Here is a 22791-nt window from a genome sequence, read left to right as displayed (position 1 = left end):
TTGCAAGAAGGGGAAAGAAACACCAGAACATATACTGTTCCACTGCCCAGTGTACTCTACCCACCGTGTCCAGCTGAAAAGTGTCATGTACTCCCAAGGGTTCCATTGGCCCTGTCAGAATAAGGACTTTCTCTTCAACAAGAAAACAACAACTGCCTTCAAGACCTTCATCTACAACACAGGGATCACATCTCCGAACTTTCATCCTAGTACTAACCAGCGCTCCAGTAGGCGTCCCTCCTCTGATCCTGCCACATAGATCTACACGCGGCTTTTTGTAATCCTGTGCCGGTTGTAAGTCCGATATGGCACCCAGGACCTTCCCAAGATGGGAACTTGTCAGCAAAGGTTGTCGCGAATGCTTGCTTTTCGTGTATTGTCGTGGTATTGTTCTGTTATGTCGAGCCCTGGGGCTCTCACCGGGTGTTCGTCTTTGCACCCACGTTCGGCTTCTTAAAGGCTATCTCATTGTGTTCGGTTTATCGGGACCGAGTGTTCTGTCGGGCGCCTCTTCACTATCGGGCTCTGTTCTCCCACTTTGGGGATGTTATGTTCTCATCTGGGGAATGTTCATCACGCGACCTTTCTTGTACCCCTGAACCTGTAGTAAGTCCTACATAGTACTCAGGGTCCCCCAAGACAGTGGTTCGTCAGTTTATGTTCATCTGCCACCTGTGCTTTACTCGGAATTCCATGTAACGGCGTTTGCTTCGTGGTGTTTTTCGTCCATTCCGAGTTGGTGTTTGTGTGCTACCTCTCCTTCGAAGGAGCATTTTGTTCTTGTTTTAGTTAAGTGTACTGTAATTGTCGGGTTTCATCTGTCACCTCCAATTTGGAGCACCCACACTGTTCTCTGTGGGCCTAGGCCCACATTTTGTAAAAGCTTATCTTGGCATTCTTATCTCTGCCCGGTACTTACCGCTCACGGCCCTCTCTTCACACTTTTCTATCGTCCTTGCCCCATCTTCCCCCCCCCCTCTTCCTCTTCTCACTTCTCTTCTAAGGCTAAGCCATAGGTACGGCCTTCTAAACTTTTATAGTAGTAGTAGTAGTGTTGACACTTTGTGCAGTTTTCAAAACAGCTACATATGATTTTGATATTATACCAGTTCAATTTAGAATGTAACTCAAGTCTTTTCTTACACATTATTTTCTTAAAAATGTTGTATCAAACTAAATATATATTTTCATATGTGAACATTGTTGAAAAAAATATGGTATTGAGAAACAAGTACATTTTTGTGAAGTTAGATATTAAAAATAAAAGAACACAGTACCAACGAAATATTAACCAGGGAGACATTCAACAAGATTCCCTATATGTGAATTTTGATGTTAAAGAAATTTCTAAAATGCAGATATAAAATTTTATGAATATGCAACTTTTATATTATGTTTATTAATGATTAGCCAATCATTTCCACTGTAGTCACCAGACTTGACCACTATATGATTTTAGATTATGGGTATACTTAAGGTGTCTTGTTTATCAGGGTGATGTCCCTAACTTAGATGTCATAAAACAGAATTTTGCTACTTGTGAGATAACTGCATGTAAGTCATTTGTGTTCTGCTGTTTAGTGCAATGTTAATTGAATGCATGCTTTGGAGCAGGCAGAGGAAACACAAAAAAAGTAGAACTGTTAGTCTAATTTATTGGATACTTGAACATTTCCATGTGTGCAATTTGACATGTGTAAAAATTCCCATATATGACAATTTAGTCTATGGAAAGTTAGAACTCTTGGAATCTGTAATCATTATACTTAATTGCAATCAAAGCATTGCCCTTTGTTTTGCAACTACTATGTATTTTCTGAATTTTTTGACAACCTATCTAACAGTGGCGTGCCGTGACATTTGATGACAGGGAAGCTGTGTTTCTGTAAGAAGCCGACTTCCAGGGGCAATCAGTTAATTGCGCGTCAGTGATGGTCTAGGGCAGTGGTTCTTAACCTTTTTATATTCGCGATCCACCAAATATTTCATAATTTTTTGTGACACCCATTTTTTAATAATAATTTATATTTGATAATTTATCTATAATAAATTGATTTTTTTATTATTGCTTTATTTTTTATATAATAAATGTAAATCATAATTTTATTATTTCATTATCTATTTAAATAACATTCAAACTTCACAATTAAACATGAAAACTCATTAATTTTTAACAGAAAATAAAATAAGAAACATGTCGATAAATCGATCCAATGTCGATGCTAAAACTAAACTAAAACTAAAACGCCCACTTGTCATAAGGATTTTGCATAACTTTTGCAAAAATATTTAAATTTTCAAAGCCTACTATTTTTCCTAATTATTTTTAAAATTCCAAGCATTAATAGTTTCTTAAAATTGCTTTGGAATAAAAGAAGTAAATACTGCGGTGTAAGTAGCATATTTACATTTATTTCTTCTGTACTAACAAAGTTGTATGTAGGAAGAAATACAAAATAAATAAATAAAAACTAAATAGGAAAACTTATCTTTATTATTTCACTTTTCAATACGATATTCGGATTATACATCAATTTTCTTTTTATTATATTCTGAAGGAAATTTTGCATAATTTGGCGGCCCCGGCAAACTTCTTATGGACCCCCAGGGACCGCGGCCCCCTGTTACGAATCACTGGTCTAGGGTCCATTCGTATTCATTTGTTCGATAAGCCAGTAAAAACTGTAGACTTCTCTAAATGTATTTTTAATATCACAATTACATTCTGAATCGCTAGCCACGATATAAGGGCTAAAATTAAAAATAAGTTATAAAAACTTACTCGATGAAATAAAATGTGCGATGGATATACATACCTGGTACAATGTATTGTTCGATTGTATTAATATACTTTTAAAGAAAATTATAATTAAAATATAGCTTTGTAAAGAAACGTACATAAGAATAACATAAAATATTCTTTACTTTTTAAATCTTAAAACAATCCACTTAGTCAAATATCTTGATACGAGTAGCTAATGGATGGAACTAGTGACGGTCCAGGTAGGTGTGTAGTGAGTGTGTGCGTGCCAAATCCCGAGGGTGCCGATACCGGTCAATGTCAAATGCCTCTTTTGTCGCATCACTAGTATATCTCAAAGGACGCCACAGGGCTGTTGTAAATTTTAAACGTTTCTCATCGTAGCTGTAAAAATCTAACTATGTTAAACTTAATAGTCATTCGTTTTAACATGTTTAATACCAGGTGTACACGGAAATCAGTTTCCCACTGTACTGAGCGAGTGATTGGTTCTGTTAAGCTTTTGTTGAAGTAAAATTCTAGCTCTTTCAACAGGGTTTTATTTATGTCCCCATTCCCTAATCTCTTAATTATTTAGTCACTTCTTAAGTAGAAATAAGTCGAAACCAGTTACTTTGTACCTGAATATCTGTAGTCTTGGGAAAACAGTGGAAAGACAAATTTTTATGACAACGGATATATAAATCGTAAATTTAAGGAAAATAAATTCTAGAGCTTTTTTTTGTACCATTGTATGTACTGTACGTCTCATTCATTAAATTTGGTTGTAAATGATGCTGCCAAAGTAACAGTTAATTTTTAACACTGTACTAGAATTGTACACGTTTTTTCTGCATCCCCTTACAGATGGGACATACTAAATCGTAATATCACCGGTTTAACATCGAAATCCGTAAGTAATATAAGATGGGAGAGCGGAATAAACGCAGAATAAATATATCAAATATTTTAATGGAGTTTTTTTAAAACTCTTGTCAACTATACAGAACTATCATAAAAACGTGCCAGTAAACTCCTATCGGTTGGGTTGTTATAAATCTAGTCTAGGGTGGGCAACCCTTTTTATAACATGGGCCAGAATAAATTTTACGTTTTTTTCCGCGCCGTAGTAGTTAATTGACGCCTTCTTGTGACTCGTAATTTTTTTAGTCTGCAAATATGAAATAAATAAATAAAAAGTTAATTACTACATTTATTTCTCTTATCATTTTCGAAAATTACAAAGAATTGGAAAAATAACTAATTAATAGTTATTTTTCCAATTTAATAATCTATTAAAGATCTCGCGGGCCGGATAGAAACTTTTCGCCAGCCGTAGCTGACCCGCTGGTTGCCTGTTGTTGATCTAGTCTGCTCGTGATTCACATAATCGGGCGAGGGTGGCCAGGGCCGGATTTTAGGCGATTGGAGCGATTGGTGCTAATCGGGCCCCGCGTTTGAAGGGGCCCCGCATCACGTCAAAATTTATATATTTAAAAATAGTACATGTTACAAAAATAAATATCTAGGTATATTATTATTAAAAAAAAACCCAACATATTTCAATATGTAAATTAACAGTTAATTAATTTTGTTATCTAAAGTTTGAGGGGCCCCGCAAAAAAAATTCAATCGGGCCTCGCACCTATTGGATCCGGCGCTGAGGGTGGCCGAATATCTAGCAGGCGGATAACAGCCCACAACCGCTCCGGGATATAAAGCTGTACTCTTTACGAGTGTGTCGCTTCTACCAGCTAAACCGGGTGAGGTTGGTGCACTGTAAACCGCATGTGCTAATGCCTATATAATCTGGCTGATTGGAGACTGACCCGGTTTCGACATTCCTTCCGCCACCGAATTATTCAAATATACAATAGCAATCTTATCGTTTTTTTCACATGTAGTATAGAAATTTGTAAAAGATACATAATGCAGTTATAATAAAATATTAATTTTAATTAATTCAAAGTACGTTAAAATATGAAAATTTATATTTTATAAAATTCAAGGGAAGGTCATTGAAAGGTGGAATCGGCGCTTCCATCGCTTCCAATGACGGCACGCCACTGCTATCTAATATGCAAATTGTAGTGATATTACTGCCAATTTAGGAAATTTTGAAACTGAAATTTATCTATGAAATCAAAATTCTATCAGGAATGTACAGAAAGTACACAACCAAATTTTGTTGTATTTGGTGTATTAGTTCTTTCTACACAGAGCTCCTGTTAATTGTAACTACCCTGTACTTGAAGAAACACATTTTTTTAGATTATTTTGATGCACTTTATATTAATATTTAAAATATTTTTATTATATTTTTACAAATTTAAAATGGTAAAAGGAAATAATGAAAGAGTTGTAATTTAATAATAGTTTTTAAAATTTTTTCTGATATTTCTAGATTTAAACTCTAGATCAGGGATTGGCAACCTGCAGCCCGCATAATATTTTTTGCGGCCCGTGTCGCATAAAATATGAATAAATACATCAATTTCCCAGCTTAAGAAAGTATGTGGCAAAAATTCAAATGTTATTTTCTACAACTTATGTATGTGAATAGTTTTTTTCACAGTGAATTTAGTAAAAATTAAAACAAAAAACCGGCTAACAGACACATTGAAACTAATTTAAAACTAGCAGTGACTAACATTTAACCAAATATTTTACATCAGTTCCAGAAGCTAAATTAAGTGTACAGTACCTGTGCTAATTTATAATTTTATATGAATAAATAATTGTGATTTACCAACATTTTCTTTCCTCTTTTCTTTTGTGTGCGGCCCACGTCAGTTCAAAAGTTTTGAAATGCGGCCCCTTACATAGAAAAAAGTTGCCGACCCCTGCTCTAGATAATAATATAGCATATTCGTATAGATAATGCTCTGAAATAATGCAAATCATCTACGATAGTTTTTGGTAAAGATAATAATTAGATTTTCTTGTTTTGTGTGAATTTGACATGTGTAAAATACTTTATTATACTTTGATAGATTTTTATAGTTGCATGCTTTACTGACATTCGTTTCTAAATTACTCTTCTGTCATTTTTAGTTGAAAACATTCATTTTTATTTATGATTCTTTTTATAAACTTATTCTAGAATTTATTTCAGCCCAAGACTTTAAGACCACAACTTTTGTGTAAATATTTGTTGTATCTTATTAATAATTCTTAATTTTTAATTACTTATCATTTAAAGAGAGAAATTCTTTGTTGCAATTATAGAACTTACCATTTTGATTTATAATAAAATAAATACTTTTTCATTTTATTTTCATATGACAGATTTTAATTTTTCTTTATTGTCATAAATTAATCTTTCTTTTTAATACTTTTTTCCTCAAATATCTTTACCATTATTTTAGAAATAGAGAAAAAATTTTTATATGTGATATGATTAAAATTTTTTTTAGATTCATCACTGGAAGTTATGACAGAACATGCAAGATCTGGAATACAGAAACTGGCAAATTACTTAATTGTTTAGAAGGACATACAAATGTAGTTTTTGTATTATCATTCAATAATCCTTACTGGTAAGTAGTACAGTTCTTTAAAAATTTTATTTTCATTAAACTTACATATTTATTATTTAAATTATAATCTAAATGATTCTAACTTATATTGATTAATCATATTAAACAATTATGTTTAGGTTCTAAATCATACGTAAATATTTCCATAAATTTTTACATATAAATGTTCTATAATAGTATATATTATTATTATTCTGTTTCTCAGCTACTGGTTGTATTGGTGTTGGCCATTTTACACATTAGATTTCTTCCCAGGAATCTAAGATATAGTAATGTATTCATGTACTATGTGTATAAATAAAAAAAAAAGGGGGAGTCTTGTCCATTTGTCTCTGTCGGTCTGTTTGTCTCATCTAGTTTGTCATTGTGTTCGTTTCCTTTTCGCACTGTCTGTCTAGCTGTTAAGTAGTATTAAGATTCACAATTGTGTTCAGTTTTATTCATATTAAGTAGATATAAGTCTTCCTACTAACAGCCACTTGGCACTAACTTCTACACTTAGCTATTTGTGGCAGCACTCAATTATTGGTGTTCGCTACACTCAGGTTTTCTTTTAGATCCTTTGGGGGACTACGGCCTTGTAGCATAAAAACTGCACACCAACATCAAACATAGAGGGTACTGTAGCCATATGTACACCGTTCGGATGAATCCTACCTTTCTCTACTGTATATTTCCTCTGTGTGCCCACCTTACCATCAGCTTTGTGCATGTGCTTTCTTGAGCTCTGCATTTTGTGGTTTTTTTCTGGCAGATTTATTTGCATTATCTTGTGCCTAGGATTATATTCATGTTTCACTCGACACTCCCAACAGTTCGGTAGGTCATCTGTTTATTTTTGGCAATTAGGGGGAAGCTATAGTTAATTTAATTTTTAATTTTCAATCAGTTTTAGCGGGTGGGGAAATTTAGTGGCGGCAAGAAGGGTCACTTAGCTTACAGGGTCTAAATTTTATAGGTATAGTTTAAGTATTTAATTGGTTATAGACTTTTATTTTGGTTTTTCCCATTAGTGCTATGTACTAATTTTGTATTTTGACCGTTATTGTCTGTTGTAACGGTTATCTAACGGACATTTACTGATACTTGTAATAGTTTTTTTTTTACGGATCTTTTAGTATTTAATCGTTGCACCTGTTTGCATTCATTTTATTTCATTTACTCGTAGGATTTAGCTTTACTCCAGGGCTAAGCTAGCATTGTTTATTACTACTTATAGTAGCCACATCACAGGCATGGCTAGTCATTTGTTTAGATTTACCTGCAACATTCTTATCTTACTTCCTTTTCAATCACTCTGCCTTTAATTGTATATAGAAGTTCCTATTCAGCATTATAATGCTTAATGCATAATTTATATTATAGTATTGTTATTCATTATCATTATAATTTCTATTGTAAATAATAATCATTGTTGCGGCTTGCTATCTTTTCAACCATTTGTAATTTCTCAACTTTGTTACTTTAATGTAAATTAAACATCCTACAATGTATTATACTGCATCTTAAGCCCAGCTGTGCTCAGTGGTGCTGGATTGTACATTGTATAGACTGAATAAAAAAATGTATTGTCTATCTCCTCTCCCTCCTCCTCACCTTTCCCTTACCCTCTTTTCTGCCAGCTAAACACTTCGTGTATGGCCAATGTCTTTCTTGTATGTATGTAGTATGTGTCCAAAGTCCAAACCCAAGTACTGTGGCTTTTTGGAATGGAACTGATGGAAGTTTTTCCAATTTTTAGGTTTTCTAAGTGCTGGTGTAGGTGTTTTGGAACAGCACCCAGTGTGCTGATAACCACTGGTACCACAACTACTGGTTTGTGCCATAACTTTTTAATTTCAATTTTTAGATTTTGATATTTTGTTATCTTTCCTTGTTCATTTTTCTTCAACTCAAGTGTCCTGATATGGCAAAGTTTATGATCTACACTTTTTTTTTCTCAACCATAGTTACCGTATTTTATGGACTATAAGACGCACCTTAATTTTTAAGCAATTTTTTTTTAAAAAATACCTATAAGACGCTATGGACTATAAGACGCACCTGAATTTTGGAAGCAATTTTTCGAAGAAAAAAGTGCGTCTTATAGTCCGTAAAATACGGTATATCTGATATATGTGCTAGAATTTTGTCCATTTGTATTCTGAAGTCCCATTGAATCTTAACTTTGGAGCTTTCTATGACTTTTTCGTTGTTATGATCCCACCAGTTTTTTATAGTTGGCACAAGATAATTTTGGCAAGTGTTCAAGTGGATCATTTTAGCAACTATTATGGTGTTGCTAAACAATCTTCTGAGTGCTAATGTCAGAATGTGTAATGGTTTCTGTATGTACAAATTTGCCTCTGTTAGTTGTGTGCCAACAGGGTTCTGTAAAGAGGCTTCCACCTGTCTCTGGATGTTGCACAAGTGTACTGTTGTAATTGCTTTATAGTTGTTCATACTTATCTTACAATTAGACAATCATCTCTCCTGGTGGTCTGTCTGTGATGCCCAAAGCCTGCCCACTGCGTGTGTCCTCATGTATCCATTGTTTCCAACACTTCCTTACAATCAGAATGACCCAATGGTAGGCAATTCAGCTAATGGCCATCCTGCTTTTCTTTTCTTTATGATGTGACTTTTCTCCAACTCAGCCAGCAGTTCTTATCATTGCTCCTGTATAATGTTTTTGACATTTGAACACCTCCATACAACAGATAACAAATGGACTGGCAGCATGTTGTCTTTAGCAACAAATCTTAGTTATGTTTGGGAGCAAACAACTATCATGTTAGAGTGCAGAAAAGTATTAGTGATTGTTTCAATCCTGCCTTTATTGTTGAATAGCACACTACTGCCACTGCTGATGTGCTGGTTTGGGAAGCCAACTTGTAAGCAGTGGCTCTTGTATAATTTGTCATCTCTGCAGTGGTGCAAGGGATTGACAGCACAGTAGTACATTCAGGAAATTTTGCACTCTTATGCATTTCTATATAGGTATATGTGTTGCTAGATATATTGTATTGTCCAGCATGTTGGTCTATTTGGGGTAAACCATGAAATGAGATATTTCCTTATGCTAAGAACTGGAATGCTGGTTTAAGTGAAGTTATATGTCTCTATCTAGAGGGTGCATTAAAAACTAACAAGTTAATGTCACATAAAAACGAATGAGTTTTTATTCTAAAACTGAAAATTTCATCATTACATCAAAAACTATGATTATATGTTTAATTTCTGCATTTTGTCTTTTTTCTAATGAAGTAAAATACTCATGGAATAATGAAAGATTTTTTTGTTTATTTTATTGTAATTTGATTCAAAAACACAAAAATAAACATATTAAATATCAGAAACTCACTTTAAATTTTCTCATCTTACATCATTAACATCCTCTTTGTGGGAAATTTGAGAGGAAGGTGTTATTTTTAAGATCAGAGTAGATGGTCAGTGCAGCCTACACTGACTAACTACTACTATTATCAATAAGCCATTGTTTTATTGTCCTGTAAATGAAAACTTTTTTCCTGATTTTAAGTCAGTCAAATTATATTATTATTATTTTGTTGTAATTGGTAGAATGTTTTCTTTAACATCTTTTAAAACTAGTTTTGTTAGATCTGATTAATTTTATTTTTTAGTTGTAATTTAACACGCATGCTGTTAAACTTCAACTAAAAAATACCAGGGGAGACAAACATACTTATCTCCCAGTTATGTGTTTTATGCTGGTCATTCCACAAAAATACAGTAGACTGAAAATTCTGAACACAGTAAGCCTCTATGAGCTTTTTTATAGAATACTGGAGTAGTAATTTTTAGGCACTGGTGGCATTACTTGGTATGCAGTCATATCACAACTGTATTTATGTAACTGTCTGTGATATAGTTGTATGCAGGGTTTTCACTAATTAGGCAATCTGAGTGAATAACTTTTTTGTCAATGAGTGTATTTGCTATTATCACAGTTATGTGTAAGTTTAAAATTTTTATCATTCTGCATTAAATATTTTTTCTCATCTTATTTATTTGAATTTTATTAATAAAATCTGACCAAATAATTGATATTTATTTTAATTTTAGTGAAATTCTGTTGTTATTAAAATAAATATTTTAAATATTGTTATTTATCAATATAAATATAATAATTAATTAATTTCTCATCACTTAGAAATAAAAGTTTTTTCTAAACCATGATATCAAAATTTATATTAAAATAATTAAATTTATAATATAATTTTTTAATTAATATACTCCATACATGATATTTAAAATATTATAGTAACATTATTGCAACTGGTTCCTTTGATAAAACTGCTAGAATATGGAATTCAGAAAGTGGACTATGTTATCATGTATTAAAAGGACATGATCGAGAAGTGGTGAGTAATTTATTAATTTCATAATAAAGTAATACTTTATATTATAAAATAATTCTTTAATATTTTCTGGTCTATGGACCATTCTCATTCATCAAAATGTTTTCACTAAATGATGAAAGATGAGTCTCACCATTTCTAAGTTTTACTTAGAAACAGTTATTCTATGGAGCTGGTTGGCTTAGTTTATGGTAGGAAGTATATGGATATGAAGTACAATGTAGGAAGTATATGTAATGAAAAAATTATCATTTTCACCACTAAGTGGCATGCATTGTTTAACATTTTGATGTTTTGTAAAATGGCTGTGTAGAAAGTTATCAATCAATTAAGGTTTACATTAATAAATGATAGTCCCAGGTTATAAATATAAGTAAAAACTTGTGTCTACTCCAAAGTAAATGAAAAATAAAATATTTGAAGCTTTTTTTTCATCTGTGTCAGACTTTTTTAAATTTAAGAAAAAGGATATTTTATTCTAATTTTTAAAAGCATGTTTTTCTTTTTAATTGTTATTGTGTTAATTGTTTCATGTTAGCAAAAGTACAAGAAAACAAATCTCCTAAATATTATGATATAATTATTATTGGTTCTTTTAGTAGTTACTCTCAAAAGAAATGAGGTCTAATAGATTTTGGAGGGAAAATATTAAAATTTCTGTTTGGAACAGCTACTTCAGAAGAATAGTAAAATAGACAATCTAATACAGAATCTGCAGAAGATAATATGTATTTTTGAAGCTCAAATGACCATTATAATGGATCAAACACTTGAAGCTGTCAAGGACAACTGGAAATATATTGATCTGTTGATTCATCATCAGTAACACTGTAAAGTACTATTTTTAGTATCTTAGGAAACCGACACTAACTGCGGCCAGTAAAACTTCTGTTAACCTAACAGGTACTTTACGCGGATTCGAGATTAGTTTGCCAGGCCTGGGCTTTTACGCGTGCACCGAAAAGAATTAGTAAGAATAACGACAAATATCAAGTCAAAGCAAAAAAAGTTTCAAATATATTTAATTAGAAAATCGAATTTAACTATGTACAATTGTCTATAATCCAAAACAAAATTTATTAACGAAAATCAACAATTAACTCAGCTACTTATCTTAACTTAATATTAATTCCCCTTTGAAAATTTGACAAATCAAATACTTAGGAACTATGAACAGAATCTCTTACGAACTAAACGTCTATCCGTCACCTCACTATACTAGGAACCTATTTCCTCAGTCCTTTCGCTATCGTCAAATCGTCAATCGAATTCCTCTTTAACACCTTGGATCGCCTAGTTCTCAATCTGGACTTCGACCAGGAATCACCTCGCTCTGGAATTTACCTCGCTTTCTTCAGTTGACATGCTGGTTTTATGCTGTGAGGTGACGTCACAACTCAGCTGGGTTACTTCCCTTATTTACATACTTCGTTTTCTAACATTAAGTTTCTTTCTGGCAGCTTTAATTTTCCAACAAAAGTTTATAAACCGTTTACAAAGTATTTAGCACAATTTTCTGGGATGTTATTATGGTTTAGTAAGTATTTCTTTACTAGTGAGTGTGGGGATTCCCCCCTCCATTTTTTTTCTGCGGATTGTTTATTTCCGCTGGGCAGCGCAAGTGCGCGAGATTTTTTCCCCTACGGCGCTCGTTCCTTCATGAGTTGTTTTATCTTCTTTTTTCGTTACTAATAAGAGAGTGGTGGGGAACCTTCGTCCTAAATAAACATAAGCCCCAAACAAAATATAATAAAACGAAAAAAATAATAATAAAATAAAAATAACGCTCAGACTCAGTTCCTTACAACACTTGGACAAAAACTCCAGACTTTTAGTTATACTTTTGTAAAAATCACTGTTCTCTGATATGTGGAGAATGCCATAACTAAATTTCAAGCAGGAGTTATAAATCTGAAACAAGCTATTAGAGTGTGATCACTCAGTTCTTACTTCCTTACTTTGTTTATCTTTGTTAGGATTTCAACAACAGTTGAAATCCTAACAAAGATAAACAAATACATACCTAGTGGTATATTACTAATAGAGCCGTTAAATGAAGTCTTTAATTATTACCAATGGATTACTGCTACTGCTGTTGCACTTCTGCATACTCTTGGAACATTTATGAAATTTTCATTAATTACTCTGGAAGAATATTTTGACTTACATGAGGTTATAAAATTTCCTGCATCTTTTCCTCTTATCAAGGCACTTACTTATTACCAAGTGAATTAACCTTATATCTTTTTATTCAGAGACTGACAGTTATATGTGACGTTAGAAGCACATGACCTTTAAAATTATAGAAGCAGATTAATGACCATATGTGCACTAGTTGCATGTGTATAGAAGCTGTTAGGAAACTTCCATATTACTCTTGTGAATACACCTTGTTCATGGCAGATGAACTGACAGTCAATAAATTATGCAGTAGGAAGATTATGATTTATTCAAACCTATGTTTCACTGAATGTATGATGAAGGAACTTGGACATATTTGACACTTTTACCTCTAAAGCAAATATATCAGTTTTCTTTCTTTGCTGAGAGGTTGCCCTAATGTCATATCAATGAAATTGCATGATTTCTAAAACTCTATTTTTTGCCATTGTTTGAATGAAAAGGAGAGGAGTTCCCACAAATCTCTCTAGGAGAAACACATTGCACCATATGCTCTTTGAGTGTAAAGTACAGCAAATGAAGGCTTGTAACTCTTCTAAGCTCAAATTCCGTAGATTATCATTGTGCACAATGAAAACTTTCATTTCAGTGCATTTCTTTATCACATGCAACATAGGGTCACTAATGAATAGGCAAAGTGCACTGGTTGAGGACACTTCTCTCCAAAAACATTTTGCTGACTTCTATTTACAGGACTGTTTGCTAGTCTATTTACAGGTGTGATGCATATCTATGGTGTCCCATCAATACCAAATTCCTGAGCATTGATAACTGATCTTTTTTGGAAACAATTTTCTAGAGTACCTGTAATGTTGGAGCAAAATGAGATACAACGAGACCTAAGTAAACTAGTATAAAGAGGAAATGTATTTCTCAGAGTTGTCTTATCTACAATACTTTCATTATCATTTGCTCCCTCTTCCTTGAGTGGTATCATGTGCTACTTATGTAAGAGGACCATTTTTGTTCCTTTGAGCAAATACACCACCTGTATATGAGAGGAGAAATTCATTTGTCAGGAAGACCTAAGCGGAGATAAGCACTTTCCAGTTATAACTTTTATATTTATTTGCACACTTCTTGAGATTTTACATATCTGACTTAACATCTGTGATAATTATGAAAGGGTCTGTTGACCAAGGGAAAACACCCAGAAAAAAACACATGCAAAGTAGAAGATAGAAGAACGAATTTATTTTGCATGATAATAAAGTACAGGTAAAGAGGGATTCCAGCTTTAGGGGTTTTTGACTAACCCAAAATCCAGTCATCAGTAGAACAGTTTACAAAAATTATCACGATTAGTACAAAAGTAAATCAACGATAAATTATTACAAAAAATTTCCCTTATCACTAATTCTTAATGTTAATTTATACCTAGAAGGAAATAGAAAGTATGGAGCAAGAAGTAGCAAAGTTGGCAGATAGGATAGGAAAGAATACAGATGTTGTTCAGTTACTGTGAGCATCACATGGGACCTTCATGAACACAAATTCTTATTTCTATCTTCCTTTCCTTTGGTTCTTCAGGGTTTTTGTATATTTGATCCCAATAGTCAGTCGCACATTTGGATTTGTCAAGCTGATACACTGGCTCCAACACACTAACTTTGACTTGCAAATTTTGAAGTTCCTGCTCAAAGTTCTAACCTCGCCTGTCTCTCAGGCACTGGACACTGTAAACTCTCTCTCCTTTTCCTGGTCTTTTCTCCTCAAGCACCAGCTCAAAAATGATCTTCCTTCACTTCGTATGCCCTCAGGTAACCTCACTTACAATATGTTGGTAAATTCTAGGAAGTGGCCCTCACCTCCAATTAAGAAGATTAGGAAGTTCTAGAAAGTAGAAAGAACAAAGGGCAGGGAAAATTGTCAGAAGAACAAAATCATACAATATGGTGTATAGCCATACATCAGTATAATCTGTCTCTGAGGACAGTCTCATCAGGGTTGCTCTGAAAACTCACTGTTATTCACTCTTGCATGAAGTTCAAATTCATCAAGAGAGTTCTCAGACTCATATCTGCACTCTGGATCTGACTCTCTACCTTCAGACTGAGTCAGAGATATAGCTCGCATAGTTTCATTATTTTATCCACAGTAAGATCATCCTTAAGCAAAGGATACATAATGTTTCCTTGCACCAATCTATAAAATAGTAAATGTGATGCAAGTCAAACAGACCCAATAGTGAAAGGACAGAAAGCTTCTAGAAAAACTGTATGTCTCAATTTGGCAGATGTACTCTGTTGAAACTAGTGATTGGCAAACATAATTTTTAATTATTATACATACTATACCCTTCTGGGATATAAGTGGTAAGTTAGTGAACTTTTATCATTAAAACTACATGAAAACACCTTGTAAAACAGAAGGTGGTCAAGTAATTGCCATCGAATGTCAATGGTAAAATCAGTTTTATCTTCAAAAACTTTATCTTGGAAAACAATGATTTCCAATGATTAAAAATCTCAAAATTTTAAAATGATACTATCAAAAACACTGAAAATGTGTGCATTTGAAAAGTGAAAGTTGTCAATTGACCACTGCCAGATGTTCCAGTGTTAATGATCCAAATATGTGGTAGTGAATCAAATGCCTATTTTTGTAATCAATCCATACAATATGCAAATTGGTTTTTCTATTTTTACAGTTCTCTAGTATCTTATCAATTGGTTCTTGGAAATTGATTCTTTGTTTCTCTGCTCTTTTTTTCATTTCCCTTTTGTTGCTTCGGGGAGGAATGGGCGGGTGACTTGTTGCTTCAGGTAGGAATGGGAGGTGACTTGTTGTGTTGTGGAGAAATGGGCAATGACTCCCTTATTTGACCGTTAATTCTGATATTAAAAATCTGTAACGCGCAGCCAGGAGATCAAAGGATCTTGGAAAACTGTCACTTTTGCTGTTGAGAACATGCAAACTGATAAGTTTTCAGCTAGTAGATGAAAACAGTTATCCAAATAGTTAGAACAAAATTGTGTATTTTTTTTGTCAAATTCTGGGTTCTCACACAACTAAAGTATGTCTGCAATGTATATGATTTTGTTGATCATAGTGTATTTTGTGTGTGTTGTTTTGCATGATCTTTTGAAGTGTGTATTCATAGTATGGTTCTTGGGTGTATAGTAGTTTATGATTTTGTGTGCAAGCTTTTGATATATTTGCTATTTGGTTATGTTGATATATGTAGTCAGTTGTTTATGCCAGTGGTTCTATGTCCTTTTTATACTCGCGGCCCACCAAATCATAATTTTTTGTGACCCCCACTTTTTTAATAATTTATATTTGTTAAATTATCTATAATAAATTGATTTTTTTAACCCATAAATTGATTTATGGGTTAAGAGGACGCCAGTCAGAAATTGCAATTTTTCTGAATAATGCAAGTTTTTATTTTTCAAATTTAAAACAATTGTTAAATCAAACAATAAATTAACGATTTACAAAAGGGTAGTTTTAATATTTAACAAATTTCAAAAACTGCTTGCTTCTTACAATTACAGATAACGGTTAATGTTACCTATGGTGCCAAAATGGTGGCTCGTCTCTGATTCCAGCAAACAGAAGAAACAGTGGGGACGCACGTTCTAACCTAACCTAACCTATTCTAATAAATTACCATAATTATTATCAACCAAATTATTAGAATAGGTTAGGTTAGGTTAGGTTAGAACGTGTGTCACCACTGATTCTTCTGTTTGCTGGAATCAGAGACGTTATATCAATAATCATGCTTCAATCAATAATCAATCCTTCTTGCTGTTTTTTCATTTTTACAACTTAAACAGTAACTTTTCTTCTTTTTAGAGTTAATTTACTAGTCTATTGTTATTTTGATAATTTCATTCAAAAACGTGATTTTGATCGCAATTTCCGACTGGTGTCCTCTTAACCCATAAGTACTGTTTTTATTATTGTTTTATTTTTTATATAATAAATGTAAATCATAACTTTATTATTTCATTATCTATTTAAATAACATTCAAACTTCACAATTAAACATAAAAACTCATTAATTTTTAACAAAAAATAAAATAAGAAACATTTAAAAATTCATAGAAAAAACAAAAAATATTCGAAAATAATTTAACGAGATTTCTTGTGGTTTTGTAATTCCTTGAACTTCTATGCTTACGAACCCATATTTGATATAATCACGATCGTATTTTTTAATTTTAATGTTAGTTAATTTTATACCTTTAGTTTTAGGACTTGTGGTTTTTCCTGTTGCATTTTTCGCTGTATCGTCATCGGAACTATAGTATTTTCTTCACTATATTTTCTTTTTGAAGGTCCCGGTTCGTGATTACTTACATTTAAAAAATTTTCTAATGTTCCTTTCTGTTTTTTGCTCATTTTTATGGGTTAATTATAAATAATTAAAACTAAACATACAATATAAGAAAGAAATGTACTATTATTTGATCCAAAGTCGATGCTAAAACTAAACTAAAACACCCACAACTTGTAAAGATTTTGCATATCTTTTGCAAAAATATTTAAATTTTCAGACCCTACTACTAAGCCTACTATTTTTGCATAATTATTTTTAAAATTCCAAGCATTAATAGTTTCTTAGAATTACTTTGGAATAAAAGAAGTAAATACTACGGTGTAACTTTAAAACTTTATCTTTCTTATTTCACTTTTCAATACGATATTCGGTTATACATCAATTTTCTTTTTATTATATTCTGAAGAAAATTTTGCATAATTTGGCAGCCCCCAGCAAACTTTTTACGGACCCCCAGGGGGCCTCAGCTCCCCTGTTAAGAATCACTGGTTTATGCTTGCAACCCAATATGATGTGTTATGTAGTCTCATGCATGATGTAACATTTTCTATGGGTGTTGTCTAAGTACTTTGTCTTTTAAAATATGCTTTCTGTAGTTTCTTGTATTTATAACCTAGTCTCCTATCTCTCCAAAGAGGCCGCCATAAGTCACCCAGCAGTTTGATACAATCCTGTCAATGTGATCCTGGCTGAGATTGTTAGGGTGCCCTGTGGAGTCCTTACTGAGCCCAGGATTGTTTGATGGTATCTGTGCATTTTGTATCAGATTCAGGTTAGTATTGGGTAAATTTTATTGTGTACTGCTTTTATCAGCAAGAGTTACTGCTTTGTGCAATTTGTAGTGTTTGTTTTCTATGGTAAAGCTCTTGTAGTGTCTGGTCTGTATTTGCCTATTCTGCAGATTTAAAGTATCTATGAAGTCTTTATTATTATTTAAGAATCTAATTGCCAATTTTTTGTGTGCAGAGTTTTTAAAATTACATGTTAAATTATTGATTTCAAGTTTTTATATTCTTAGGTTCTGCTTTTTATTTTTATATAATTAGGTATGCTTAGATTTTTCAAAAAATACAAGTTTGCTTGCTACAGGCAGTCTTGATAGCCAAGTATATTTGTGGGATATTGAAACTGGAAAATCTATTAAAACATTAATAGTAAGAAAAATTTAATTTACTATATTCATTTTATCAAATTAACTTAAAAACTATTTATATAGCATAAATTTAAATAATTTCTTATATTCATACAATTTATTGTGAACATTACTTTTCTATAGTATTTATTAAATATAATTTGTGTATACATGCAACCATTTGTTTATATAAACTCTGCTTTCCAGAGTTAACAAAAATACATATACACTGTTATCTTCTGAGAAACAAGTCTACAAAAAAGTAAAACAATAAATATTATATATCAGTAATATATAATTTAAAGAATTAAAAGCTAGTGGCTTTCTTTCTACCACAATCAACCATGTAAGTTATTTTTAAAAAAAAGTTTTGTTAAAATATTATATGTATTATTCTGTATAATATAACCATATCTATCTCCTTTTTTTGTAAAGTCTAAGAACCGAAGAGGGTCATTAAGACCCGAAATGAATTTTCCTTAATAAAAAATACATAAATCAACTGTTCCTTGTGTGATGTGTTACTGAAGAAAGAAAGTCACTAGCTTTTAATTCTTTAAATTCTACAAAAAACCAGTAACAGAAACCTAATTAAATATATAATTTATTGTATTTATTTATTAAGTTTTATTATACTACCACTTATTTTTACTTGATGGAAATAAAAGATTCTTTATGGAGTAGTTGTATATAGCTACTTACATTACCAATTTATTGAAATTTAAAAATATTTTCTAGTACAAATGTTAATATTAATATTATAATATAAAATATTATATTATATTAATATATAACAAATATAACAATAATAATAATTTAATATTTTTCAAATAAATTTAATATTTTGAACAAACAAATATAGTAATTTACTTTCTGAAATGACAAATAAAAATGAAATTTTTATGTGCAAAGTAATATCATACTTTTCCTATGATTTAATATATATCATGTACTGTACTTATCAAGCTTATATACTTATGTACTTATATATAAAAAAATGGTGATTAGTTTCATTCTGTTAAATAGATATAGACACTTAATGTCATACTTGATGTTTTCCTGATAAACATCTTTTAATTTTTAATATCTGATGTTCATATAACATATATATCTTTCAATATATCAGTTTTTTGCCTAATATTTATAGAGGAAAAATTTATATTTGTGTCAATAATTTTAAACAAATTGATATATCAGATAAGTCTCAAGTTGCATTCAAAATATAATTGGTGGTATAACATCAGAATCACAAGAAAAATGTATCAAGTGTCATCAAAAGGGATGTGTATCTCAGATTTTGCTGATGCTGGAAAATGTATCACAACAACATATATATATGTTGTTGTGATGCATTTTCCCAACTACATTTGTTTTTTAATTCTTTGCCCTGTGAGCAATAAGAGAGCTTTTTATCCATACCCAGAATGGACTTATCCATATTCACAATAGGGATTATTATAATTATAGGGATAGCTATGGTAGTTAAATTCACTGCTTAATGGCTTGCTTGTGATGCATTTTCCTATATACAGTAGATATGTTCCATGTTATATATTCATATAACACGGAACTTATCTACCGTGTTATACGAATTCCATGTTGTACGAGTCACTTAAATACATGAGCCAATCACAGCCTGGCACGTGTGCAGTTTAGGGACTACGGCTGTTTGAAGCACTTTCTTCCATAAAATTAATTGATTCTAGACTAATTTGACTCAACATTTCCAAATGACATATAATTTTTTGGGAATAATCCGTATAAACTATGCTATAAACAAAAAATTGTAGGATTACTTACCGAGTGTGCATTGTTCAACGACGCCATTGCTTAAGCTTGTTTTCGTCACGGAGCGGCTCATCAAACGGCAGGCGCATGTTTCCTGATAAGTTGTTTTTCTGTGAAAAATTTGCTGAACTTTGGAGACATCATTAATATAAATATAATTTTTATGGCCGTTAAATAATAAATAGTTTTAGTAGGTCTGCTGCTCGTTTAAACTCAACGGTTTGTGCAATGTTCGCTATTGGTCCAGATTCAACCAATCCTGTCACGACACGAGTTGGCGATGACATTTTACCATGTTATACGAGTCTCTTTTAGCATGTTATATGAACACGATTGCAATTTTTTCGCCGTGTTATACGAATCTGTGTTATATGAACCCATGTTATAGGGGGTCTACTGTATATATATATATATATATATATCTCCTATAATAGAAAGTATAAATATATGATTTCATGATATCGTTAACAGTAATCAATTAATTCTACAATTTACTGAAATACAAGAGGCAATTAACACATTTCTTTATTTTTGTGTGTTATTGATGTACTGTTTCATAAACATTATATTTGATACAGTACAACATGTACAGACTATATTTGTTTTTTAATTCTTTGCCCTGTGAGCAATAAGAGAGCCTTTTATCCATACCCAGAATGGGCTTATCCATATTCACAATAGAGATTTTTATAATTATAGGGATAGCTATGGTAGTTAAATTCACTGCTTAATGGTTGCTGGTGAGTGACAAATCCCAACACATATGAGTCATTCAGAGACCAAACTAACTAACTCCATTTTTTCAGTTTTTTCCAATTTTAATACCAGAGCAAGTGATTGGTGCTTAACTTTCCAAAAATAAATTATCTTGATAATTCTATTTGTGGCTAGGGTTTCTCATTTCCTGGTCTTTTGCTTGTCTCGGGATTTTGGGAAAAAAATGAACTGTTTCCTGGGATCCTGGGAAATCCCAAGATATAATTAATTATTTTTAAAACATAAAAAATATCTTGAAATCAAATTTTTCATTTTTTAAAGTAATTTAATATGTTTTGCAACCTCCAAAATCATAATATTAATAATGCTGTGTAAAATATATATTAAAATTACCTTTGAATTGTGCAGAAATTTTCACAAATAGAAAAAATTTATTAAAGTTTGTTGGAAACTGCTTACAACAAAAATGCCTTTGAATTGAGTTGAAAATTTAAAAAAAAAAAAAAGAACTTAGATCAAATTTCTAACTTAAAAGGTAATTTTCGTTTTTTAAATAAAGCATAATACAAAATATTATTGTAAATTTTTATAAGATTTTGAAAACCAAAGAACGTCAATACTCTGATCACTCAATATGGTTATTATTTTAATAATGAAAAGTCCCGCTACAGAAAATGCCTTTTCCAATTCAATGGATGTGGGTGGAATCGTCTTTAATGCATTTAAAAGAAGATGGATGTTATGTGTTTTTTCACCTGTAGCCTGGAAGATTTCTAGTTCATTTTTGAGATGCATTACAGTATTTCTTTTGCTGTCTAGTATTCTTGATTTGTCTACCTTGGCTGCTTTAATAGTGGCACTGAGCTTATAGCTCGATAATTCGGCAGTTCATTTGGCTTTAATAATCATATTTATGAAGAAAAACTTCATACTTGCAGACTTCTTACTCATTTCTATTCTTGCTCAATTTGCACAATCTGGCATAATGCAGTTATTGAAGCTACTGGGCATAGTTAAAATTAAGACAGCATTGGTGCAATTATTCAAGATATTACAGGTTCTGACAAGTAAAGAATTTTCAGAGTCTTGCCACAAATACATATTGATTATTGACAATCTGTGAGATGTCATAACAAGCAAAAATTTAAAAACTAATAAGCAGGCTTAAAATTAATAAATACAAATGTATTCTGACAGTTTATGAGTTAATTATACTTTCTATTTGCAAAATTTCCTCAACCCTAACACTAAAAAGAATAAAGTTAACTTTTAAGAAATTTGTGGGATTTTCCAGGTTAAAATAACAGCTGAGATCCTGAGATCCCGTTTGAGAAATCTTAGAGATTGGCAAATTTTTATTGTGTAATTCCCTTTACTTGAGAGCGATTTTTGTGGGAATTATTTATATTTGATAACAATCTGATCCTGCTGTAGAAGGGGGCTTGGCTGACAATATCTGATTTGTAACAGATTGATTTCAACAATATCTAATATACTAAGTCACTAAAATATATATTAAATCTCGACAATATCTTATATACTAAATCAGTATATATATTAAATATGTACATTCCTGATAATGTTTCCTTAGTTACTAGATCTCAAGTTTCTGCCTGTGGGATGTTCAGTTTATACTCTGATTACACTTCAAGACTTTTGTGCATGAGTCTTCATCTAAACACCTCTTTCCACCCTTTAATTCAAACAGATGGGAAATTCTGAAGTAAAGTCCTTACGAGATTCTGTTCCTTATGACATATGTATTGGATCTGTGTATATGATGCCACCTTCCTTCTATTAAGAGTCCCTAGTTCTTTGTTCCTTCCTACACATGCTCATCATCCTTTCTTTGATGATCTCTTCTGCATGCTTGATGGTCACTTCAGACAAGATGAAGCCCATTGAGCGAAAATATGTCATCACCTCAGTTCTCTTGTTCTCATACCCTTTCTATAAGTCACCTTCTCCTTTTCACCAATTAGGGTGCTTCATGAAAATGGCCTGGTTGAACCTCTTTGGATGTGCACCTAGCAAACTGAGAC

General features: G+C 31.9%; 1 protein-coding gene across 3 annotated transcripts in view; it reads left to right on the top strand.

The window, feature by feature from the left end:
* LOC136983249 (dynein assembly factor with WD repeat domains 1) overlaps positions 1-22791 on the top strand; it is a 60041-nt gene that overhangs the window by 20930 nt on the left and 16320 nt on the right. For 2 of the 3 annotated variants that reach the window (XM_067279945.1, XM_067279944.1), the window contains exons 6-8: positions 6157-6279; positions 10544-10643; positions 18159-18266. In XM_067279945.1, the coding sequence (XP_067136046.1) occupies positions 6157-6279; positions 10544-10643; positions 18159-18266 (331 nt within the window). The remainder of the gene's footprint in view (positions 1-6156; positions 6280-10543; positions 10644-18158; positions 18267-22791) is intronic. The other variant, XM_067279946.1, reaches the window with a different exon arrangement.

Source organism: Centruroides vittatus, unplaced genomic scaffold, assembly GCF_030686945.1.
Source record: "Centruroides vittatus isolate TY-2023 unplaced genomic scaffold, ASM3068694v2 contig_879, whole genome shotgun sequence".
In the NCBI taxonomy this organism is placed as follows: domain Eukaryota; kingdom Metazoa; phylum Arthropoda; class Arachnida; order Scorpiones; family Buthidae; genus Centruroides; species Centruroides vittatus.
The sequence above is the reverse complement of the archived record's forward strand: the minus strand, read 5'-3'. Positions and strand labels throughout refer to the sequence as shown.